Source organism: Phocoena sinus, chromosome 5 (genome assembly GCF_008692025.1).
Source record: "Phocoena sinus isolate mPhoSin1 chromosome 5, mPhoSin1.pri, whole genome shotgun sequence".
NCBI lineage: Eukaryota > Metazoa > Chordata > Mammalia > Artiodactyla > Phocoenidae > Phocoena > Phocoena sinus.
In genome coordinates this window covers 136,844,012-136,870,279 of record NC_045767.1, presented here as the reverse complement: position 1 = coordinate 136,870,279, position 26,268 = coordinate 136,844,012, and the positions used below count along the sequence as shown (strand labels likewise).

The following is a 26,268-nucleotide window of genomic DNA, read 5'->3' as shown; positions in this document are numbered from 1 at the left end:
ACAGAGGTAGATGCCATTAGCAGGAATGTGGAAGTCTGTGGCTGGGGCATGTCTGGGGCAGGAGATCTGGAGCCTGGTTTGCGCAGGTGAATTCTGAGATGTCTACCGGGCACCAGATGGAGATGTCAGGTATGTTTTTTCACTTCATTGGATCTGACTTTTCTTCTCCTCTCTCTTCACAGAGCTGTAATGGCACTTATTCAAGGTGGTGGTGGTCTAGGTCATAAAGAATTGGATGCTGGGTTTCAACTAAGGGCTTCGAGAGAAATATGGGGAAGCAGTTGGAGCATAGGGTAACATCAAGGGTCTAGAGAGATAATTTGTAAGATTGTTTCAGGAGGTTCGGCCAGGATGGTCCCATCTCTTGGAAGCCACACAATCTGTTTAATGCCACACAGGTGACTTCGGAACCCTAAAACGTTCGTTCATAACCTATTCCAAGTGTTTACAATAAACTAGATGTCGAAAAAGTTATGTTTGAAAATTTGAAAAGTGTTTAGCGTGGTAGGTCCTCAAAATAGCAATCCTCCTCTGAGTGCGGCCTCCATAGAGACAGCAAAGCACGAACTTGATGCGGGTGGGGAAGGGGAGCCAGATGAAAATCAAGCTCTAGGAGCTTCCCTGGTGGCACAGCGGTTGAGGGTCCGCCTGCCGATGCAGGGGACACGGGTTCGTGCCCCGGTCCGGGAAGATCCCACATGCCGCGGAGCGGCTGGGCCCGTAAGCCATGGCCGCTGAGCCTGCGCGTCCGGAGCCTGTGCTCCGCGACGGGAGAGGCCACAGCAGTGAGAGGCCCGCGTACCCAAAAAAAAAAAAAAAAAAAAAAAAAAAATCAAGCTCTAGGACCAGGACTCCCTCCAGAGCTGTTCCCGCTGCTTGGCTGGGCTTACACACCTCGACCTGGCTCGCGGGTGGGCGTGTGAGGGGGGAGGACACAGCAGGACTGGTGACATCTTAAAGGGCTCTGTCCTAGTGCCTCTGCACCAAGTGACTCCGGGGTCTGGCCGTTTACCCGGCTCGTGCCAAGCTACATCTGCCAGTGTTTCTGCTTATGTCACATAACTTGCTGTCCGGGTCTCACCTTTAAATCTGGAGTGTTCGCCCGTCTGCGGGTGGTGTTTGGTCTAGGGTTGAACTGGCTCGTTTCCATCTCCCTCCTTTCTTAGTCATTTAAGTGTCTGAAGGTGCCCTGGTGAGCACGGAAGGCAGGAGAGGAACGCTGTCCCTGCAGAAAGTTAAGGATAAGCCAAATAAATCCCTAGAGGACTGATCGCCTCTGGAACGACTCGGAGCCAACCCCTAGGTTCAAAACGACTGCCCAGGGCGGCCCAAGCTGCGGGCCGGGCTTCTGTTCCGGGTCGACGTGCCGCCCCGGCGGCCGAGGCGTGGCGCCAGGGGCAGTCTGGAGGGGCGACGCGACGCTGCAGGTCCCCCGGGACGCGCGTGGGGTGTGGGCCGGCGGCGCGGCGTGAGCCGCCAGAGGGGAAGCTGCGCCCTCCGCCCGGCAGCGGGGCCGCGCCGCCTCCCCGGGGCCAGGTGGTGCGGGGCCCCCTCCAGCCCGGCCCGGGCGCGGCGACCCCCGAGTGCCCGGCGCGCGGCTCACCTGGGCCGCCGAAGGTGCAGCTCCGGAGCGAGGGCGCGGCCGGCTGGCGGGCGGGCGGCGCGGGGGCGGGAGCCGGCGCCGGGACGCCCCGCCCCCGCCGACGCGGCGCGCTTCCAGTGGCTGCCGGCCCGTCACTCGCTCTTCACCATGGTTGCAGCACAAAGCGCCCGGCCCCGGAGGCCGCTTCCTCCCTGAGCGCGGCTGGGCGGCGCGGGGGCGCAGGAGGAGGAAGAGGCGGGGAAGAGGAGGGGAGTCGCCGCTTCCCAAACACTCTCCGGGGGGCTGTGCGCGACGCCTGCCGCCAGGAGTCCGGACCCGGTGCCCGCGGCCCCTTCCCTCCGCGCCCGCAGCCCGGGAACAAAGTTGCCGAGAGCCAGCGGGCCGAGCGCGCAGCCGGGGGCGCTCTGGCCGCTCCGCGCGTGCAGATGGGGGGCGGCGGCGGAGCGCACGGCGGCGGCGGCGGGGCGGCCCGAGGGAATGCAGCAGCCGTCGGGGGTCTCGGCCAAGCGCAGTAGACGGAGCGGCGGCGGGGACGGCGGCCGAGGCGACCCGGCTTCGCAGTGCCCTGACCTGAGCCGGTCATCGGACGGCGGCCGCGGCGCCCCCGAGTGCTTCCCGGAGCCCCCGAGAGGAGGGGGCGGCCCTGCGCGCGGAGGATCGCGAGGCCCGTGCGCCCCAGCCAACCCCTCCCCGCCGCTCGAACTCCCTAAAAATAACTCAGGCCGGCGGGGGGCGGGAGGAGCCGCCGCCGTCCCCGAGAGGAGCCGGGGAGGCGTGTCGAGCCCGGGCCCGTGGGGAGCCTTCCCGGCCGCGCGGCGCGGGGGAGGCGGAGGAAGCGGGAGCTCCCGGCAGCCGGGCGCCGCGGGGACCCTCGGGCCTCGCGCGCCCCCCGCCCCGCCGCCGCCGCGGTTTGGCTGGTTGGCCCGAGGCGGGCGGAGCGCGCAGGGCGGAGGCGGCGGCGGCGGCGGCGGCGCTGGGCCGGGAGGCGGCGGCCGAGGGCGCGGAGCGGCCCCGGCCCGGGCTGCGGGGGGAGATGGCGTCCTACGTGGATAACAGCTTCCGCCAGGCGGTGATGAAGAACCCGGCCGAGAGGACCCCCCAGGTGAGCCCCGCGTCGGCTGCGCGCTTCCTGCCCACGTCGTTCGCCCCGCGCGCCCGCGCCTCGCGTCAGGTCCCCAGCTTCCAGGGGCTTCGCGTCTCCGCGTCTCCCCTGGCCGTCCTGGCGTTATTTCCCCCTCTCCTGGATCTTCTCCTCCTTTTCGCTGTTCTCCCCGTACCGACCTGCTCCTGCGATTGCCCCGCGGGGCAGGGAGGTCTCTCCCGAGCGTCCCCTCTGCCCAGCCTAGCGCGGGGCCCGGGAGCCTTTCGGGGCGGGGGGCAGTCACCTCCCCTCGGCCGGCCCCTCCTGCCCCCCACCCCCACCCCGGCCGCAGGCGCCTTGCCTCATCGGGCTTGTGGCCCTTGCTACCTTCAGAGTTCTTCGGCGTTTGCAGAGGTGTAGGAGGAAACTTGCAGGGCTCTGCGGAACGCGAACCCGTGCTGGTCTTCTAAAGTAAAAGGTTGAGATGTTTGTATGTTTACTATTTTTCTTTAACTTTTTTTTTAATTTGGAAAAGTGATGCCGCTTCGCAAGGAAGGGTTTGGTGGGGGGGAAGTTGAATAGCTAGGTTAGTGCTTTTAGTTTCAACTGCAGACAACTGCAGAGCAGGCATATTCAAACACAGCCCCGGGAAGGTTACCCTGCGGATTCTTTCGGTGTTGTACAACCTTGTCAAAATTAGATGTTTGTTAACCTTCATACGTTCGTTTACCTTCAGGCTTATTTTTCTCTGGCTTTAAGTAGAGGAATTGCTGTTGGTGGTGGATCTGGTCGTCTCAAGTTGGACTTAGAGAGGGGGAAATTTTATAAAAATGTGGTGGTTTGATTTTTTTTGCTTTTAGCTGCTGACTGGATAATGACGCATGCTCCTAAGCGTTGGGATGGTGACTACAGGGGATCCTGCTGCCAACCGTCTTAAGACAAATAAGCCCTCCTGATCCTTGGGACCATCAGACATTTAGGATCTAATGCTTGAAAGAGTTGCTTCGCTTGTTAGGTGTTGGATGCCATCTGTTCAGAGCCAAAGGCTCTCCTCCTCTGCTGTTGATTGTCATTATTTAATGCGGGGCAAGGAGAATAAAATAGACGCTTCCACTGGCTGCCTTTGGACAAGGCCCAGGAATGGCACCTGGTACGGTTTTTGATTTTTCATTTATTTTCTGATGGAGCCGGCACATCTGGGGATCGTAGGTAGATTGCACTCGTTTACCAGACTGTGGAAGGTGGTAATCTTGCAAGGCAAATTCATTTCACAGTGTCTCCAGAAAGTTCCTAATCCAAAGGATTACTTTATCGAAAACGAGGAAGGTCCTGCTTTTTGCTCTTGTTGCACTGCTTCTCACGTGCCTTCTGCATCTCCTGTCGGTTTTACGTTGTCAGTCAGTCAGTCTAATGCAGCTGAAAACGCACGTTCTCAGTCACAGTGTGGTGGAGGAGCCCATTTCAGTGAAACGTTTCAATCCCTTTCAGTGTTTGAAGTGCCAAGTGAAATCACACATGCTGAGAATGTTAGAGCCTAGCAAGGCAGGTCAGAAAATGATGTCAGAGGCCTTTAGTGGAAATTAGAGAGCCGGGAAGTGGAATCTCAGGTTGGTTGATTAGAATAGCAATGACTCCAAACCTACTATCTGGTGGGTGGAGGGGGGTGTGTCCCCCAACAAAACTGGAAGAGACAGAACCTCCACTGTGACCGCGTGCTGACTGTGCCAGAGAAATGAGCTGTTAAATTTCCCTGTTGACGCGCCGGTTGTGGAGAGCAGAGTGAAAACCGACCAGCACAGAGCTTGGCCTGAGTCAGAAGTGGGCCAGTTGCTACTGACACCGCAACGTGAACGCTTCGCTGACCGTCTGAAAGCAGCACATTTCCCCCACCAAACCTTCACAGAACAAGTCACCTTAGAGAAGCCTACCAAACATTTGGAAAATTCATACCACCCTATTAACACTGATGCTCCCTTGGTTATTACTAATGCGGACCTACGTGTTTATTTATTATTTTAAAGAGAAAGTAGATGGAAATGTGAATGTTTTCCACCTTCACCTGGCTTGTCAAAAATAATTACTTTTCTGAAAGTTTGAAATTTACTCAAAAGTAAAAAAATAAATGTTTTGGTAGCAGGTGCCTTTTCTGTTGAGTGCTTTGTGAATGCAAGGGCTGGAAGTTTTTCTGCCCTGTCTTTTCTCTTGAGTGCTCGAGGGTTAGAAGTTTGTAATATAAAAGCCAAGTTATGAAATAAACTTGATACGGACAGACGGATACGAATTAGGGAAGTTTTGCTGTCATGCTTCCTTCTGTTTCTCAGGATAGATTTGGTGAAGGAGTTTGTACGATTCTTACGGCAGGCAAGAGAAAGGTGCCTTAAAAGAGGAAAATATATAAATATTCTTTGTTAAATTCATTTTCTTCCTTTTTTCTTTTTTTTAACCCTACCAACCCAGTTTGTCTCCCAAACGCTGTGAAGATGTGGTTTTGTACAAGGTCACTCAGTTGCCTAGAAGTAATCGTGCTGTCACTCGTGTAACCTAAGAGGTTAGCTCCAAGAGAATCTGGGGGTGGGGAGAGCCTCAGTGCAAACACAGGAACTTTGAAGAGTGTTATGAAATTAGGAAGCTTTTCCTGCCCACCTGGAAAACAGAAACCCATTTTCCCGTTTATTTAGGCATGTCACTAGAGGGGGAATGGCAAGGAGAAACAAAACTGTCATTCGAATTTTTAGCTAAATCTCACATATTCATATTTAAGGGGCTGTCACTATTTCACCTGATATTCTGAGAGGACGAGAAAAGCCATCTTTAATCCAACGTGTGTCCCATATTGTGTGTCTGGAAAGTGGCTGAGTTCTAGTCAGTGGGACACTGTATTCTCAGTAACAAACCTCCTTGAAAATAAGGAGCACTAAATGTTCTATTAATATTTTTCAGTGCACCTCTGTTGAAAAACAGGACTGTTAAGTAACTGCTTTATTAAACTGTTGGGGTTTGTGTCTTTAATCACTTAAATGGGAAGCTTGGTCACCTGAGTAATTAAGTGAAGTGAAAGATGTCAGTAAATTACAAACAGCTTTCCCCCCAAGTCTTTAAACAATAAAATGACTTTCCTAAACCATACTATTAACTTACTGCATTCAGACCCTTTCACATTGCTTTAGGTAGAGTGTTTAAATGCCTGTTTTCAGGTGAAACGCCTATTGCAGAATATTCTTCTACTTTAAAGATTTAATATGATGTGTTTTTAGCTAGTTGTAAAAGTTACTTTTTAAAATGGCTTGTGTAAAATCTCCTGCCTCGTCCCTTCCTAGTGATATTACTTTGTTCTTCATTACTGAAGTTTTTTTTTTTTGGCTGTTACACCTTTTGATTCAGTTGCTAAATCATGAATTTGTCATTGGAGAGCTCTTAACAGTGCAAGACTTAATTCTTTGCAAAAGTCACTCAGTAGCATGTGTCTTGAGTCATAATGAGAGGGCTGAAAAAGTGCCTTTAGCCCAGAGAACTTAAAGTTATGAGAATCTGCACAAAAGAGTATCTCTGATGAATATTTAGCTTTCAAATCTAGTGGAAGAATTGTGTCTTTGACAGATAAATTTTCCATCTCTTTTTTATCATTGTTTATGAGCAGTCTTATATTTTCATCTGACAACTTACGCTTTGATTATATTTTGGCTCATTTTGGGGCTCTAGTAATAAATAATTTGTTCCTTAAGTAGTTTTTGTTCGTAAAACACAACTAAATGGTCTGGGTGCACTTTTGAAAAGCATGGCTCGCAAAGTAATGACTGGCCACAAGCATTTAGCTTTCATAACAATGATATTTGAATTTGGAGGTTAAAAAATACACATTTATTACTGAAAAACCAATTTCACACTGTATTAGCATGTGGCTCTGAACAAGTGAGGACTTGAATTCATGGTAAAAATTATTAACATTCTTTTGCAATATTGGTGGAAACTTAGTCACCTTCAAATAACCTTTTAAACATTTAGTAATTAACAGTTCCATAATTAGCTTTGCATATCTTGGCTGAGGTTCAAAATGAATCTCTCCAACTGCAGTGCTTCGTGAGGCTGGTGTTTAACACAGTCCTTCCCAGACCCCACCCCGGGCTTTCACAGACACTCAAAAAAACAAAAATTTTAAAAAAATTAAGAGGACTTCCTGGTTGCCAACTTGTTGCGGTTTTCTTCCTCTCGAAAAAGGATGTAAAATAAAAACAAAACCAGCTATAACCTCCTAGCACTGTCATTTTAGCTTATTTATGAAGACTCACCATGCTTCTTTTTTCTTTTAATTGAAGTATAGTTGATTTACAATGTTGTGTTAACTTCTGCTGTACAGCAAAGTGATTCAGTTAAACATATATATAAATTCTTTTTTAAAAATTCTTTTCCATTATGATTTATCATAGGATGTTGAATATAGTTCTCTGTGCTACAGAGTAGGACCTTGTTGTTCATCCATTCTCTGTGGTTTGCATCTGCTAACCCCAACTGCCCAATCCATCCCTCCCCTACCCGCCTCCACCCTGAAACAAGTCTGTTCTTTTTTTTTAAAATTTAATGTTGCCCTGAAAAAACTTTATCCAGGTGGATTTTGGGGGGAGTTAAATGAACACAATAAGGTCTGCCTTGGGTGATGTTTGAAGTTCAAGTCTTATAAAGTCATATTATGTAAAGTAATAGTGGCATATGCTTCCAACCTAAATGAGCTATTTGAAATAAAGATACAGTAACCTTTTCAAAACACAGAAAGACTATGCCTTCTTGACTCATTTGAAACCTTTTTTTTTTTAGCTTTGTTATGTATTTTGTAAGTTTTATATGTAGTGAAAAGGAATTGTAATTGCCTCAAAGAATTTTGATCTAGACTAGTGTAGAGTTATGGAAATGTGGCCGCTGGTGATAGTTCTGTATTATATGGGCTGTTCCTTCTCACCCCATTTTTGGTTAACAGTTTCCTCATCTGTAAAATGTGGGTAATAGCTTCTCGAAGTTGTTTTGTGGATGAAATGGAAGAACGTACATTTACTGTTGAGTGCAGTGCCTACTAATAGTTCTTGTTATCACATTTTAATGAAATACCTATTACTTACCAGGCCTTGGGGATTCATTGAGACGTCTGTCCCTCAAGCAGCTCACCAATCTATCATGTCATAAGTAGGAAGTGATTCATTAGTGCTGTGACAGCTGTCCTAGGCCAGCATTGCTGAGGTTGGGGACTTCCTAGATGGGTGTGTATTGAGTCTGGGGACTTCCTAGGTGGGTGTGTATTAAGTCTTAGGGGAGTAGAAATTCACCCACCCGTGGACCAGGAGGCTATGAAGGATTTTCCAGGCGAACCCAAGGTCATAGAAGCTGCACAGGTGGTTGTAAGGAAATAAGTGTGGACCTTTGTTCAGTGCACCTGGAGCCAAGGGATTGAGTGGGGGATGGAAAGTGATGCTACGTGTCCTGTGGAAGCTTGTGATTTGTGGAGAGTGGGAGGAGACTGGAGTTCTGTTAAAGCAGAGGTCTGACCTCCAGGGTGGAGATGGTCAAGAGCCCGAGCTACACAGCGGAGATATCCACTCTGCTGGACAGGCCGGCTGCACGTGTGCACGTTCGTATCAGCTGCTCATCGTGTCGTGCCGTGCACACGTTTACGCCAGTGCAGCCTAATCACGGCAGTTGGCGGTGATGGCCATTTCTTAGTTCATAGGAGAAAAGTCCAAGTTGTTGAGCATAATTTTCTGTATAAATTTATTTATTTATTTATATTTGGCTGTGTTGGGGCTTTGTTGCTGCGCATGCGCTTTCTGTAGTTGCGGCGAGCGGGGGCTGCGCTTCCTTGCCGTGCGCGGGCTTCTCTTGTTGCGCAGCACGGGCCTCAGTAGTTGTGGCTCGCGGGCTCTAGAGCGCAGGCTCAGTAGTTGTGGCACACGGGCTTAGTTGCTCCGCGGCCTGTGGGATCTTCCCAGACCGGGGCTCGAACCCATGTCCCCTGCATTGGCAGGCAGATTCTTAACCACTGCGCCACCAGGGAAGTTCCCGTAATTTACTTGATTTTCAAGATTTTTTTCAACTTACACTATTTTTCCTTAAACTTTGGTGTCTTTTCCATGTCCATTCTGGAATCTAATATGAAATAGCTAATTTCTCATATCATTATGATAAGTATATTAGTATTTCTGAATCTGTGATGATAATGGGATTTCCAGGCATTCCATCCTTTGCGGGAGTTGAGGAACATCTGAATTTAAGCCCACAGTTGACTTGTGGTGGCACGAGGTAACGGTTGTAGCGAGCCTGTGAGGGCAGTTCCTTATTCCCCTACATCGTTTTTTGTTTACATAAATTAATGTTGAAAGGAGGAAGGAGAAGCAATTTGTAGTACATGCAATTGGTCTTTTGTAGCTTTGTCAGAGCTGGAATGTATACAGTCAGTAAAAATATGTTCAGAGGTTATAATGTCAGCCTTTGTGGGGGGAAAGTAAGCTGATGGGCTCATTATTATTATTTTCTTTTTTGCTTTACCTGCAAAGTTTATTGCATAGAGCACACATTTATATGAAAGCGTAACAGTGTTTCAACATGTGAAATTTGTACAGAAAAATATCAGAAACACATCTGTTAGGATGACTGTCTCTGCCTTTTTTATAAAAGAGCTAGTGTATAAAAAGTTTTTAAATCTAAGGCACTAAGCTCTATTCTACGACAGAGATACAGTACTCTAAATAGCGAAGAACTAGGGAATCAGAAAGAATAGCTACCTCCTTTTACTAATCAAAGACTGGTGGCTACAAAGGAACACAGGCCTGCTTCAAGCTATTTGTGATTCACCAGAAACCTCATTAGGATTAGGACAACTAATTTGAATTCAAGTTTTAGTCAATGGTTTAAGCAGGATTCAGTGGATTTCAGGAAACATATATCCTGTGTACACGTGTGTGCATGTACACGTGTGTGGCACGTTGCTTTGGCTGTTAGAATGTTTATCTTTTCAGGAAAAGAATGCCTCTGGTCTCACTTGCTAACTAACTAGGACTTATTGCACTGTTACGAAGTATGTTTCCTGCTGTGTTCAGGTGTTTTCTTCTTCAGTCGGTGGGGGTGGTCGGTGGTGGCCGGGTTAGTTTTTGTAGAGCCGGAGGTTTAGTGCGTTTTAGATTCTCTTGGTGTCACCATTTATTTTTGTGCCTTCACCCCCATTAGGCAGTAAAAAGTGTTTTGGAGGGGTTGGTGTGACTTGAAAAAGGACCTTGTTTTGTTGTTGGAACTAAAACCCTCTTCCCGCAGTTCTCATTGCTTGCCTCCTGCACATTGAAAATGATCTAGAACTTCTCAAGTATTTAATATGAGCTAAATGAATTGAAATCAGATTTTACATGTTGACCCTGTTAACTGCTGGTAGTTCAGTTGACAAACCAACAGTTACTGGCCCTTGGCAACTTTGTGTTCTTCTCCAGCTGGTGGTATTTGTCCCTCCCAACATAAAAGCTAATCGGAAAAGAAGAGACCCTGAAGAAGAATTAGCTGTTGGCTGGTTATTCTAGGGAGGCCTGGAAGTAACTTTCCTAGAAGCCAGCTAGCAATCGGTGGATCTGAAGGGTTGGGGCACGATGGTGATGATCTTATCTCTTCTGAGTATTCACGCTAGAGTTGAAACGCATTATCTTTTTTAAAAAACTTTTTTTAGTTTGAGATAATTGTAGATTCACACGCAATTGTAAGAAATAATGCAGAAATCCTGTGAACCTTTTACCCAGTTTTTTCCATTACAAATATCTTGCAAAACTGTAGCGTAATATCACGATGAAGATACTGACATTGATAAAGTCTAGATGCAGAAGAATTCCCTTACCACAAGAATTCCTCTTGTTGCCTTTTTATAGATACAATTACTCCCCAACTCTGCCTCTGGGGAGGACTAATCTCTTCTCCATTGCTACAGTTTTGTTATTTCAAAAATGTTATGTAAATGGAATCGTACACCATTTGATCTTTTGGATTGGCTTTTTTCACTCGGCATAAGTATGGCTTCTTACCTGTTGGCTAAAATGAATGTAGCTACTGTTGTCTCTGAGTGGTTTGGGCTGTGTTCTTTTGCCGTACGCGGGCCTCTCACTGTTGTGGCCTCTCCCGTCGCGGAGCACAGGCTCTGGACGCGCAGGCTCAGCGGCCGTGGCTCTTGGGCCCAGCCGCTCCGCGGCATGTGGGATCTTCCCGGACCGGGGCACGAACCCGTGTCCCCTGCATCGGCAGGCGGCCACCAGGGAAGAAGCCCTGGGCTGTGTTCTTGAAATACCATAATTATTGGGGATTGGGGGTGGCACAAGGTTAGGTGGATTTAAACAGTGACAATGGTGAGAAAATTCGGTAGTAATATGTGTAAAATAAAGACCAGAGATCATTAGGTCTTGGATGAGCAAGAGTTGTGAGGGTGTAACACACTGGGGATATGTCAGTATATACAGTTTTCTTCCATACATTTTGTTGTTGTTGTTCATGATGTAAGTGGTAAAGGTAGTCTAACCGTCGATCACCCCTCATTCAAAGAAACTACCTGATCTTCCCCAACTGAAGTGGCGTTTTACAATTCAGAAGGAAGTCTAGTGAGTGTATTTACAAAGGAGTCCCAGTGGAACAATTTGAACAACAAAATAAAGAAGGATTATAGCCTCTAGGGGAAAAAATATCCATGAGCTCATGCCAATATAAGTAAATTATCCAATAAATAAATAGGGGAGAAGAGACAGCTCTTTGTTATGGTAGAATTCCAATAAAAAATGTAGAAGGTATGATGGAAATGGAAAATCACCAGTAGGCAAACCTCCCAGTGATAATTGTTGCAAACAAGAATCAGTAGGTGCCAGACTTAGTGGGTGAGAGTATGATGAGAAATGTATATGTCAGATATCAGAATATTTGCATAGTCTCAGAGTGTCTCCCCCAGCAGATTAAGTAATTAATTACAAAGGGGGGAATCGGTACTTTTAAAGTGAAGAAAACTAGCAGACACCAACTTAACTAGATGATCAAAGTTACGTCACAAGACATATCCACGTCGTGATGCACTGAGAAGGGCTCATCTGAGGTGGTATTCTCACCAAAGAACCCTTCAACTTAAGTGTCAGAAAACACTAGACAAACGTCATTTTAGGACACTCTGCAAAATGGCTAGTACTCAGAAGTGCTCACCTTATGAAAGGATGAAGTGCTGAAAGAGTCACAGATTGGAGGAGACTAAGGAAGCGTGATAACCAAATGAGCTGTGAGATCCTGGATTAGGACCTGGACCAGAAAATAAACGGTGGGACAGCTGGTGAATTTGAATAGATAGTTTTACTGCGGGATGATGAATCATAGGCTGGATGAAGAGTCTGTGGGATCTCTGAACTTTTTTTTTTTTTTAATAACTTCTTTTAGTCTAAAGTTATTTCAAAATTAAAAGTAAAAAAACAAACAAACCCAGCTTTTGGAATCTTATTGTGACTCTGACAAGGGGCCACCAAATTAAGATATTTTTGAAAATAATCTTTTTCCTGATTTAATCTTAATGAAGAGCTCAGTACCTTTCAGCTAAATATTTTGCCTACGTCGGACCATTAGTGACATGGCTGAAGCAATATGTTAGAGGAAACTTAGATACACACACAAGCTTATAAATAAATGGACAAGAAGAGCTAAAATAATAACATTTAACTCACCTTTATTCCTACCTGAATCTTGTAGATATTCACATAAAAATGCAGTGTGTTTTATTTACCCGGTGTGACGGTTTCATGATCCTGAACGTAAGTAAATGGGAATATTTGGTATAAGAAAAAAATGTGTAGGAGATAAAATGAAGCACAGTAGAAAAGAAATTGTGATAGTAGTTTAAGGAAGTCAGTGTAGGTGAAATCAAGTTTGTAGAGTCTCCCTCCTTTTCCTTTTCTGTGAACTTAACAAATCTTTCAGTTGTTACTTTTGGTAGGAGTGAGGGGGTGGAAGGGAGGGAAGGGGATGGCAGGGTGTGTTGAAGGAGGCTGGTCGGAGGCATTATTACAGCCGCTGATGGGGAGACCTAAGCTGTGTGTGCAGCATTTCATTAAAAGCAGTTCAAGGTAGAAATATCTCTACAAACCTTTTTTCCATGTATATATAGAAATGCCTTTGCATTTCAATTATAAAGCCAGCTGCCCGCCCCACTCCTCCCATAGCCATCTACCGTTCTTTTTGTGTGTGTGGTAAATTCTGAAGAATGCATGTTCTTTCCGTATAGTGTGTACTTTTTTCCCCTGTAACTGAAATTGGTACCGGAAGATTGGATTAAAAACTATGGGCCCTAACATTTGAGATAACAACAAATAAAATGTAAGCTGGGAGGTATTTACTATTTTCAATTATAAAGATAAAAACCATTTGTTTTCTATATTTTAATGTATTTTTTTTCTGTTTGATGTTTTCAGTAATAAATTGCATTTGCGGGCACAAGTGGAAAAGAAAAGAGCTGGCCAGGCTTTGAAGTAACTAAAATCTTATAAAATAGAAAAAGTGAAAATGTGTAGGTGTCTGTTAACACTTTAACATCTGTCCAGTTGTTCTGTATATAAGTAACTATTTGAAGTCTTCAAGGCAATACATTTCTGATTTCTTCCGTAAGCTACATTATGTAGCCTTGCAAACTCCATTTTCTTTTAAGCACACTCAAATATTTTAGAAAATTCTTGGTCAAATTGTTGGAAATATTTGGCTAAGTAACATTATTTAGTTATGATATTAAGAAACTGCTTGATCAAATGTATACATTTGCAAACAACTAGAGATGGATTTTGAAAACTCATGAGTTAAAGAAATTGAAACACAGTAGCATGAAATGCCAAGAATTGAGGTGAAGAAGAATTTGACTGCATTTCAGTTTTTTCTAGTCTTCATTCGTGTCGGCTCCCCTTACTTTTGTAAGAGCTGGAATAAACCAAGGGGCAAGCTAGCTTTAGGGGCAGATGTTATCACGCGTTGCCCTGCGCCTTCAATTTGGGAAAACACAAGACTTCTTTAGAGGCAGGCAGTGTATGCAGAGACCCACAAGTTCTTTTTTTTTTTTTTAATTTATTTTGGTTGCGTTGGGTCTTCGTTGCTGCACACAGGCTTTCTCTAGCTGCGGCGAGCGGGGGCTACTCTTCATTGTGGTGCGCGGGCTTCTCACTGCTGTGGCTTCTCTTGTTGCGGGGCACGGGCTCTAGGCGCACAGGCTTCAGTAGTTGTGGCTCGTGGGCTCAGTAGTTATGGCACGCGGGCTCAGTAGTTGTGGTTTGCGGTCTCTAGAGCGCAGGCTCAGTAGTTGTGGCGCATGGGCTTAGCTGCTCCGTGGCATGTGGGGTCTTCCCGGACCAGGGCTCGAACCCGTGTCCCCTGCATTGGCAGGCGGATTCTTAACCACTGCACCACCAGGGAAGTCCCGACCCGCAAGTTCTTTATCCCCGAATACGAATCTCCAAACCTAACGTCATCTGAGACGTAAGTTGGAATGGGTGAGAATTCCTATCTTGATTCCGTTTTCTCTGGTGTGGTTTAAATCTCCATCAGTTAGAGGAAACTCTGTGTCTGTGGTGGGGAGGGGCAGCATGGTAAAATCATTTCACTTTAAAAGTCCTTGTTCCCACTTTCTATACTGTGGGATGGCTGTTTTTCTCTGTAGTTATACATTTGTATCTTTAAGTCTGAGTTTACTTAGTGCATTTCCTTTATCTAACCTGGTAAATGACCCTGGACTTTGGTGTCCAGACCACAGACTGCTTTGTGCTCCTGGGCAGGTTACTTAACTTCAGTGGGTCTCAGGCTTTTGGATTTCAGGGACTTTTAAAAATCATAAAACTCTGGGGTCCTGATATTGATTTGTCACCTGTTTTGCCAAGTCAGCATGTTAAAATGAATGTAATGTAAATGTAAAATGAATGTAAACTCTCTACTATTCTCATTTCATAAAAGAAAGGACATTTTCATATCATAAAAATAGGTCACAATCTCAGAATAAATAAATTTAGCTCTGTTTCACCATATTGTTCTGTTTTTGTCAAGGATTCTTAAAATTTTACCGTGGGTGACTGTGGTAACGTTACCAACCTCAAATGGTTGTAAAGGTTAAATATGTTCTTGTACATTTAAGTTCTGTAACAGTCTCTGGCTGGAGTGTTTAATATTTGTTATTAAATTATTATTTTTCAGCAGTTGGTATTCATTTATCCCTTAGGTAGTATTTCATCATTCGTATATCTTATGATGAATTCACCAAAGTGGTTTATATATAAGTATTTGATAGACTTGATTGTGTGGGGGTTGCATTAGTCTGAAGGTTGTCAAAAACTGCACACATGGAGGCTTAACGGTGGGCTTATTTTTCTCACATAATAAGAAATCTGAAGTTAGGCAGTGCAGGCTTGATACAGAGGTTCAAGGATGTCATTAAGGAAACTAGCTCATTCTACTTGGCAAGCGATTTTGGTTTTCAAAGTCCCACGATGATGGCTGCACCCCAAGCAAGAGAGAAGGGAGGAGGCTGAGAGTGCTTTTCTCGGCAAGAGTCGGTTCTTTTGGAGGAAAGCCCTCTCCAGGTACTTGTCCTTGGCCAGAGCTTGGTCACCTGGCTACTCCTAGTTGCAAAAGAGGCTGGAAATGTGAGGATTTTGCTTTTAAGCCTCGATATTGCAGAAAGGCAGGAAAGAAGATTAGGATGAATAAGTGCTGTGAGCCCATAGTATTTGTCCAACTAACTTTGCATAGGGAACAGATGATTGTAATAAGTTTATGTGGCGATTCTCAGGAGACCTCTTTGGAAGTCTTACTTTCAGAGGTCTTGCACTAATGTATAGAGCTACATTACTGTAGCTACAGTTTTGGAATCATATAGATACATTCAACTTCTTAGTTCACTTATTAGATGTATGACTATTAATTTTCTGAAGCACAGTCTCCTTTGAAAATAGAGGTAAAAATAGCATTGCATGAACATTATATATAAATATAACAGTGTAACTTTTAAATATAAATATTTCTAAATGGTAACTATTGATTTAAAGTAAAACATAGGTTTATATTTTATAAATTCTTTTTGCTTCAGTTTTACTCTATTTTAAAATTTTATTTCATTTCTTATGTGCTCCAGTTTTGTGTTCTGATATTTCTGTGTGTAGTAATACTTTGTCATTTTTCTGGGACCTTTAAGTTTTCAATTTAACTGTCATTCCTCCCACAGGCTGAATCATCATCATTTTATAAGTAAATATATTTTTGTATGTAAAGTATTTGTGAACAATAGCTGTTTAGAGTTTTCTGTAATTAGTTGAATTCATACTTGTATCATAAACCTACGTCTTTGAGAAAAGTGGTTTCATATTGAATGTTATACAAGGCTAGCTTTGGTATTAAAACTTTAAGTATGCCCTGTGTCCTGCCTTAGAGCATTCGTTATGTTTAATTATGGGCTTTTTATGATAGCAGTCAAGATTTACGTAGATAAACTGCTCTTATGTGTAGTGGGGTCAGTTAAACAATTTACTGTCAGAAACTAATGGCTAGAAATGTTATTGGAAAGAGTCAGGGTATTTGTCATTTTAAAACATTCTGTGTTTTTTTGTAGGATGTATTTTTGGGGGGATGCTGGGGGCTAAAACATGCCTGAATTTGGAGTCTTGAGTTAGGACCTCGATTTCATTTAAAATGGATTAATTTGCGAGGTGTCTGTCTACCTCACTAGAGAGCTTACTGGGCTGGGACTTGCTATTCATCCTTAAAGCTCATGACTTGGCGCACAGCATAGCACAGAACTGGAGCTAATAAATGTTGGTTAATGACTAGATCTTTTTTTTTTTTCCTGAGAATTTGAGGTACAGCAGAAAAAGTAATTATATACTTCCACATTAAGAGCGAATTGGATAAAAGCTGAAAGGAGCGGTTATTTTTGGTTCAGTTTCTGTCACACTTAAGTCCTCCTTTATAGAAACGTGTAACTTTGTGAAACAAAGTTGTTTTTTCTTGAGTATCAGACAGTTACCTCCCCATAAGTTGAATCACTTTGGTGCTGGTATTTTGAACTGTTACTTATGTGATATTTCACTGTCATTTAACAGAGTGTATAAATTCTTCCTCTGAGCTCCTGTGACACCTTTGTTCTACTACGCAGTACCTTTAAAAAAAATATTTTTTTTAATTTATCTATCTATTTATGGCTGTGTCAGGTCTTAGTTGTGATGTGCAGGCTCTTCTAGTTGCAGCACACGGGCTTCTCTCTAGTTGTGGCACATGGGCTTAGTTGCTCCGCGGCATGTGGGATCTCAGTTCCCCGACCAGGGCTCGAACCCGCGTCCCCTGCATTGGAAGGTGGATTATTAACCGCTGGACCACCAGGGAAGTCCCTGCAGTACCTTTTTTTTTTTTTTACTTTGAGATTTTTGACTATGGTGAGGGACAGCAGTTTAAATTAATGACAGACTTAAATTAGAAAATTAAATTGAATTCTAGTATTTAGAACTAATTTTCTGATTAACTGTTACCAAGTAGAGATGTTAGCCGAGACCCATTTTAATAGACATGACTATATAGATTGTAGAATGATTTACATGCAATTATAGTAACTTCTTGAGGGGTGGTTTCTGAAACAGGTTAAATATGCTCCACTGAAATCTTACTTATTGATTATATATAAAACGTTAGAAAAGAGTAAGCTGTAATAAAATTCATTCTGGGTAAAGTTTTTACAGATTTGTAGGAAAAGACATCTTAATTAAATACATGTATAGAGTAGAATCTAACTTCATTGTTTTCTACTTTTCACCCGTAATTTTTAATTTTGTCATGTAACATTCTTCTCTATGGAAGGGAATAGTGTGATTTGTGGAGCATCTGAAAGGCCTGTAATTCAGACTGCTTCCCTCACCTGTTGATGCTTGAAGGGAGAGACCTTGAGGAAAACAGATTGGTCAGTATTGGTTCTTGGTGCCGAGTGGAACCTTAGAATCAGGTGACCGGTGGTTTTGTTGTTGTCTTACAGACCTGGAGGCTTTTCAGGGGCCTTTGGGAAGTCCTGGAAATCTAGCCTAGCCTCCACCGTTAATTTTTATTAGAAAAAGGAGATTTACTACTAAAAAAAATGTTGAAAATTCCTGATCTAGTTTGAGACTCCTGAGTAGAGGAAATAAATACCAAGAGGAGTTGGTGAATTTCCCCATGCAACAGGGACAGAGCCAGCAAACTGTTGAAAATTTAATCCCCTAGATCAGGGGTGAGCAAACTGTAGCCCTTGGGCCAAATCCAGCCCATAGCCAGGTTTTGTATATAAAGTTTTATTGGGACACAGCCAAGCTCATTCTTTACGAGTTGTCTGTGGCTGCTTTCATGCTACAGAGGCTGAGTATGGCCTGCAGAGCCTGAAACATTTGCTGTCTGGGTCTTTACAGCAAGTTTGTTCTTTGCCTTAGACTCATTTCTGAGAGCTTCCAACTGATTTCAGGGCTCAAGGATTTAATCCGCCTTTTATAATTGCAAGTCTGTAATCATTTCACTGAGGAGGTATCTTTACACAGAAAGGAATGAAGTGGAGGGGACTCACCTCAGCCTAGTTTCACTGTTATTTAAATGCTGCAAAAACAAAGCTGTTTTGTCAATTTCAGTTATTTTTTTTTCCTTCTAGCTGTAGCCAAAGAAGAACTAGGACTTTTAGTCATTCTAATAAAGTATCTCCTGGTGCTCTTTACAAATACACTCTGAAGGAATTCCACAATAGCCTTAACATAACTATTCATAAAAAGTCTTAAAGGCACTGCGTATAATTCTTTATTATTGTTCATCTGTTAATATTCATCCAATATTGTTTTTCTGAGTCACACAACTTTGCTCCCAGGAAGGACATACTATTGTATAGGTTGTTGTCATCAGTTTTCCAGCCTGACTTTATTGAAACTGTGTCTGTGATCTTTTTCTAGGTTTTCAAGAAATCTGGAGTTAGATGAGAAGTTTTAAGAAAAATCCTCTTCCTGAATTAGGCTTTTGTTATTAAAATAAAACAAAACTGAATTATTTAAGCCCATCAGATATACCAGGTCCCCAGTCCCTGGCACACGCTGGGTGCTCTGCTTAATTAATCAGCTTTGCATTGTGCTCAAAGATACCCTCATTTCCATTGAGTTTGCAATCAAGAATGATTTTACTGCTACAAAATAACAATTAGTTAACAGATGATAACCTGTACATCTATGGTAATTAATTATATCAACGTGAGTAAAGAAAAGAGACTATTCCAGTGAGACTTTGGGGGTTAGAAGTGAAATGACTTAGTTGAAAGGATGTGCTTTCTTCATAGTTCAAGAGAGAAACACTGACTGCTCCAAAATTGCAACAGTCTTGCCAGTGTTCAGCAAAACTTTGTAGAAAATGCTAATGAAAACCTTATTACAGTGTATCAATATATACAGTATCAGAACTCCTCACTTCCAAATAGAAATGTTCCTAGTGTTTACTCTCCTTCCTTCCTTATCCTTAGAAGATAATCGATTTTCGTACTGTCAGATGTCACCTCAGTTGTCTATGAAAACAGTTAATGTGGTCTTCTGGAAAGGACTGAAAACTAATTTAAAACTTCAGGCATATTGTACAGTATTTTGAATATTTCTACTTGTGATTTTTTTTTTTTAAGGAAGAGAGTAGATGTTAAACATATTGAATCAATTTTTAGGAAAACAATACTTACCTTCAAATTGGTTGCAAGAAAATACAAAATAGCATGGGGGAAAGAGAAAAGAAGCTAGCATCTCCTAGATATCTTTGAAAGTCTGGTAGAAAGCACGCCATACTTCTCATCAAGCTGGGTGAAATTTTTTCGAAGTAAGAAGAAAGAGCTCACCCATAACTTAAAATCTGGCCTTTTGTATATCTTACAGTTTTCTTTATATTTTCAATAGGTTAAATGACTTAAAAAATATTTATTTATTTATTTGGTTGGTTGGGCCGGGTCTTAGTTGAGGCAGGCAGGCTCCTTAGTTGTGGCTCCTGGGCTCCTTAGTTGTGGCTCACAAGCTCCTTAGTTGCAGCACGTGGGCTCCTTAGTTGTGGCGTGTGAACTCTTAGTTGCAGCATGTGTGTGGGATCTAGTTCCCTGACCAGGGATTGAACCTGGGCCCCGTGCATTGAGAGCTCGGAGTCTTATCCACTGCGCCCCCAGGGGAGTCCCGGTTAAATGACTTTTATTGTAAAATGTCATTTACTCTGTCTTGTCCAAGGATTAAAAAAAAAAGTGGCTACTCTCTATCAACTCTTTCAGAAGATTATAAGAATTTCTCAGAATTTTCTTAATTTATTAGACAAACACGCCCCTCTGCTGATTGTGAAAACGAGCACATTAAAAAATGTTAATAGGGACCCATGCTTATCCTTCCCCTCTGCTTTTGCGCTAGGCCCTAATTTACGTTTCCCTTCATTTTTACTTTTCTCAGTTGATTATAAGATCAAGAGTACAGGAAAAGAAATGCTGCTGTGGACCTATTTATTTAGGGGTGGTATGTCAGAGGAAAATAACCTAAGGCCTCATTTCTCATCATCAAGTAGAGCCCATTCATGTGGATGGTAATTTCCAAGAGTGATACTTGTAACCACAAAGAACAGTAATCTTGCAATATCTTCTGGGTAAACTGCTCCTGTGTTTTGAATTAATTTTGTAAAAAGCTAAGCATGGAGTTTGGGAAAGAAAACATTCGTTTATTTTTCTTCATAGATCTTCTTTTCATTCTCACTGCCCTCATGCTCAGGCCCTTGTCTGTGTCCCACAAGCAAAGCTTTGGATTCCTTCCTTTTTACCCAGGCTAGTCACACTTTATTCCACACTGTTCTCCTTCCTTTCAGACCGATCCTGGGTATTTTAAAAGGACTAACTTAAATGTTTCCTCCTCCATAAAGTTTTTTTCTGGTCACTTGAGCTAGAGATTGAATTTTTCTTCATGAGATTTTTACTGATTTTAACTTGCACTTCTCTGTAAGGCATTTATCCTCTGGTAATTATTTCATAATTATTAGGAATACACATCTTATCTCCTATTTTATTTATTTTTTTATTGAGGTAAAATTGGATATAACATTGTATAAATTTCAGATGTACAACATTATAATTTGATATTTGTTTACACACAAAACAATCACCACTGTAAGTCTAGTTACCATCCATCACCATATAGTTGACCCCCTTCACCCATTCCCCCTCCACCCGCCAACCTCCCTTCCACTCTGGTAACCACCAGTCTGTTCTCTGTATCTGTGAGTTTGTCTTTGTTTTGTTTTATTTGTTTATTTTTTTAAGATTTTACATATAAGTGAAATCATACGGTGTTTGTCTTTCTTCATCTGACTTGTTGCAGTTAGTATGATACCCTCATGGTCCGTCTGTGTTGTCACAAATAGCAAAATTTCATTCTTTGTTATGGCTGAGTAATATTCTGTAGTGTATATAGTTTGTATAGTGTATACACACACACACACACACACACACACACACGGCATCTTCTTTATCCATTCATCCATTGGTGGACACTTAGGTTGTTTCCGCATCTTGGCTATTGTAAATAGCGCTGCAGTGAACACAGGGGTGCATGTATCTTTTCAAATTAGTGTTCTTATATTCTTCAGATGAATATCCAGGAGTGGAATAGCTGGATCATATGGTAGTTCCAATCTGAATTTTTCCGTGAATCTCCATATTGTTCTCCACAGTGGCTGTACCAATATACATTCCCATCAACAGTGCATGAGGGTTCCCTTTTCTCCACATCCTTGCTGACACTTATTTGCTGTCTTCTTGATGAAAGCCATTCTGACCCGTGTGAGGTGGTATCTCATTGTGGTTTTGATTTGCATTTCCCTGATGATTGGTGTTGTTGATTATCTTTTCACATGCCTGTTGGCCATCTGTTTGTCTTTTTTGGAGAAAGGTCTGTTCAATCCTCTGCTGATTTTTCAATCAGGTTGTGAGTTTTTGTTGTTGTTTTTGATGTTGAGTTGTATGAGTTCTTTGTATATTTTGTCAGATATATGATTTGTAAACATCTTTTAGCATTCAGTAGGTTTCCTCTTCATTTTGTTGATGATTTCCTTCACTGCAGAGGTTTTAGTTTGATGTAGTCCCATTTTTTAATTTTTCCTTTTGTTTCCTTTGCCTTTGGAGTCAGATCCAAAAACATCACTAAGACCAGTGTCAGAGAGGTTGCCGCCTGTGTTTCTTTCTAGGAATTTATGGTTTTTAGGTCTTACATTCAAGTCTTTAGTCTATTTTTAGTTAATTTTTGTGTGTGGTGAAAGATAATGGTCTTGTTTCATTCTTTTGCATGTGGTTGTCCAGCTTTCCCAGCACCGTTTATTGAAGAGACTGTCTTTTCTTCATTGTATGTTCTTGGCTCCTTTGGTGTAAGTTAATTGTCCATGTATGTGTGGTTTTATTTTTGTGATCTTATTCTGTTCCATTGATCTGTGTGTCTGTTTTTATACCAATGCCATATTGTTTTGATGACTGTAGCATTGTAATATAGTTTGAAATCAGGGAATGTGATACTTTCAGCTTTGTTCTTCTTTCTCAAGATTGCTTTGGCTAGTTGGGCCCTTTTGTGGTTTTATACAAATTTGAGAATTATTTGTACTAGTTCTGTGCAAAATGTCATTGGAATTTTGATAGGGGTTTCATTGAATCTGTGGATTGCTTTGGATCATATGGTCATTTTAACAACATTAATTCTTCCAATCCATGAGTGTGGAATATCTTTCCATTTTATTTATAAGTGTCTTCAATTTCTTTCATCAGTGTTTTTAGTTTTCAGTGTACCTTGTCCCCTATTTTAAACTGCAGAATTCCTTGAAGGTGAAACTATCTTACTGACATTTGTGTTTCCAAGGTGTTTTATAATACCTTAACATTCCATAAATAGTTAAATATATGAAATGTGTGTCAGACGTTCTTATTATAATTCAATAAGCAGTACTGATGGGGCCCAACACAATTTGGTACAATTTTAAAATTTAGCTCCTAGGAAGTTGTTTTTTACTATTTGAGCATAACGTAATTTAGGATTGTGATTATTTTAAGACAGAGCCGCAGCTGATTCTTAGAATTGCCTGGTTAGGTAATAGTGATTCAAATTTTACTTAGTCATGATGACTTTGGTCATTCACAGAAGCAAGTCAGAAGTAAAAACCTGAATTCTAGACATGACATTATGAATTCCTAAGCCTCGGACTTCAATTTGTTGCCTTGGATTTTATTGGAGTGTGTATGCATTTGCTGTTACTGGATTCTGAACTTTTTGTAACCTGGTAGCCTTTCTTAAGTCAGATCTGACAGGTTTTCTTTTTGTTTTTTTTTGGTTTTTTCTGTTTTCTTTGTCTTTGCGGTACGCGGGCCTCTCACTATTGTGGCCTCTCCCGTCGCGGAGCACGGGCTCCGGACGCGCAGGCTCAGCGGCCATGGCTCACGGGCCCAGCCGCTCCGCGGCATGTGGGATCCTCCCGGACCGGGGCACGAACCCGCGTCCCCCGCATCGGCAGGCGGACTCTCAACCACCGCGCCACCAGGGAAGTCCCCCGACAGTATTTTAACTTGGTATATTTAATCTCTTGTAAGATCCAAGAGGGGAAAAAACAAAAGAGGAAGACTAGCTGGGAGAGAGGGCTGGTGTGATACCCTTTATTCTATGAGTGACCTTGACAACTTTCATTGGGCCTCATTTTTCTGGTCTGTAAAACAGAGCACGCTATTTTGCCTTACCTCTTTTCCAGGATGTCTGTTAAGGGTTAAATGTGCATAACATATGAGGAAAGTGCCTCTCAAATGGAGAAGCCTACAGTAATGTGTAAGACATTACAGTCATTGACGCAACAAAAGTATTAGTGTCAGTGGAAATTGTGAGTCATCTTTAAAGCTAATAGACTAAGATCCTTTTGCTATTTGGCTAGTAGTATTTATAGAAGTATGGCTCTTTTTGGTGTGAGTGAGGCAGTAAAACCATGTTTTCAAATTATTTCTTTATTTGGTTGTCCAGGTTAATAGTTATCTGGATCATTTTAGAAGCATAGGCTTCATGTTGAGTTTTCTAAAGAGCTTTTCTTTGTTAAACCGTTTTCAGACTTCAAAGAACCATTTTGTAACAACTCATCTACACCAATGTATCTCAAGTCGTTCTGATAATTTTATGTTGAGTAAAAAAGCTGAACTGAAAAATTTTCACTTTCAAAAGTACTCAAAAGTGGCAAAATCTTTCCATATGTGGAACATGTATATATATTCTCTTCTAAGAGTGTTTATCAGAATACATATTTTTGGAGTAAAAGCTTTATAATTATGTGCTATGAATGGATACGATTTTCTTTTCTTTTCTGATTATTGAAGTTTGTCATCGTTGTGTATTTAAATTTGAATACTCTGTGAACTTAGACATATAGCCAGAAACTTGCATGAGAGTGTTAACAAGTATAAGAATATGGACTAGAGATATCATGACTGTTTTTGAAGAATTCGAAGAGGAATTGGAATTACTTTCATAATATAAATGTTCCCCATTGAAAGGTGCAACAGTAAATGGATCTTTACGCTTCTGGTTATCCTTAATTAAGAGTTACTTTTGTAATGCAGCCCCTTTGAAAGTCCCATATTAGTGACTTCAAGTTGTCATCAGTGTAGTAATACATAATACATAACACTTTGAGGTGTGTTGTTTGCTCTTCATTTATATTTAGGGAGACTGTAACTCAGAAAGAACAACTTGAGGGAAGATATGGAAAAGCAATTGACATTTATTAAGTCTTTATTATGTGCCAGAAAGTCAGCTAGGTTTTTTCTCACTTTTTTAGTTAGTTTTTACATCAACCCAATTAAGCAGGAGATGCTGTCCTCAACTTACCAGTGAAGAAGCAGCTGAGATACAGAGAGGTTAAGTCATTTGCTTAAGGACACATAACTGTCTGATCTGAAAGTCCATACTTTTCCACTCTGCCAGACTCCTGCAGTAAGATTGGGTGTCAGTGTCTGTACTGTCGTCAGTAAGGACTGTTACGAAGTGAAATTCTGATTTGCTTAAGGTCTTTCTCTTTATTCAAAATGCTTGAATTGGTCAGTTGTACTTCAGATTTGAGCTTCAAGTCTAAAATCTAATTTTATTAAAACTTTGGGACTTCCCTCGTGGTCCAGTGGTTAAGACTCCACACGTCCACTGCAGGGGGCATGTGTTCGATCCCTGGTTGGGGAACTGAGAACCCGCAAGCTGTGCAGTGCAGCCAAAAAAAAAAGTAGATAATTTTAATTTTTAAAATAATTGGAATTAGTAGGGTGGGGCTGGGAGGTCTACTTTTAACTCAGATCCAGGTACTTGGCAAATAGATAAGTCTCAGTAAATGTTAGCTATTGTTATGTTGACTCTTTCTTTTAAGTAGCTTGTCTTAATCGCCAGGTTCATCTGAAAATAATACAGAATTTCATATGATGGTTTTAATAGCATCTCATATTTATTGACAGTTTTGTCACTGGACACTGTGTTAAGGATGTAAATGTATTATCTTTTTTCTTCGTTTCCAGTACTCCTTCCAGTTTCTATAACGTGTGACATAATAACATGATAAACATATTGTCTTGATATCTTCTTCTGATTAGTTGCTGTGGGTTTTTGGTTCTTAGTTTTTTTGGTCCGTTTTTTTGTTTTGTTTTTAATAATCAACTACATTATTTAGGATTTTTGCCAGTTGATGAGGAATGCTTTGGTGTGGGCTAGCTTGATGCCTTTCAAGTTGTTCTGTACTGGGGTGGGGAAGGGAGGAGAAACCAGTTTTTCTCAGCAGTAGCACAGCCAGGCGTCTACTGGTTTGTCAGAAACACAGACTTGACATACTTCTTATTTCCATCGCTCATGAAGTTTCCACACGGAATTACGTTACTACATAGCCTTTCTATCTGGGAGCGTAGCTGGGAGCCTTGGTTCTCAGTGCTGGCTGGCAAAGGTAGGGGAAAGGTTTGGGCGCTTGTTACCAGGGACAGGATTTGAATGGGTTACAGTCTTCAGAACTAGCAAGTTGAAGGTTAAAACATTCCTGGTACGTCTGCTTCTCTAAATTGCCATGAGGATGTCTTAGCTCATAAGTGAGTTTTGTTGTCTGGCTACACTATTTCAGAAAGGGGCTGATCAAACTGGAATTTGATCAGAATTGAGAAACGTTCAGAAATTATCCAGGTATGCTAAGAACTAATTCGTAAGCCTGGATCTTGCACAGAGATACTACTTACCTTCTCTGACATCTGACACCATTTTATGATTGTACTTCATGGTCTCGACTATGTGATGAAAGACAGATTGATAGATTTTGGAATGTGAGATCTTACGGAGTCTTAAGTGCTTCTGAAATGCTAAAATCCAGATGCTCTGGTGGTGCTGGGGGTGCATCTGTGTTAAAATATGTCTTGGAGTCGTTCAGTTGCAGAGACGGGTCACTTTGTGTCTGTGGCAGTAAGCCCCGCTTGTTCCCCTTTGTCTTTACAAGATGTAGGAAATACCCTTACTTAAAGGATGGAAGAGCACAGCACTCTAGGGCAGAAAGG

The 26,268-nt window shown here is 42.4% G+C and overlaps 1 protein-coding gene across 1 annotated transcript in view; it reads left to right on the top strand.

The window, feature by feature from the left end:
• The first annotated feature begins 2,501 nt into the window (after window positions 1-2,501).
• RAPGEF2 (Rap guanine nucleotide exchange factor 2) overlaps window positions 2,502-26,268 on the top strand; it is a 248,200-nt gene continuing 224,433 nt past the window's right edge. The window contains 1 exon segment of the mRNA XM_032631799.1: window positions 2,502-2,705. Within this exon segment, the coding sequence (XP_032487690.1) occupies window positions 2,637-2,705 (69 nt within the window). The 5' untranslated portion in view covers window positions 2,502-2,636.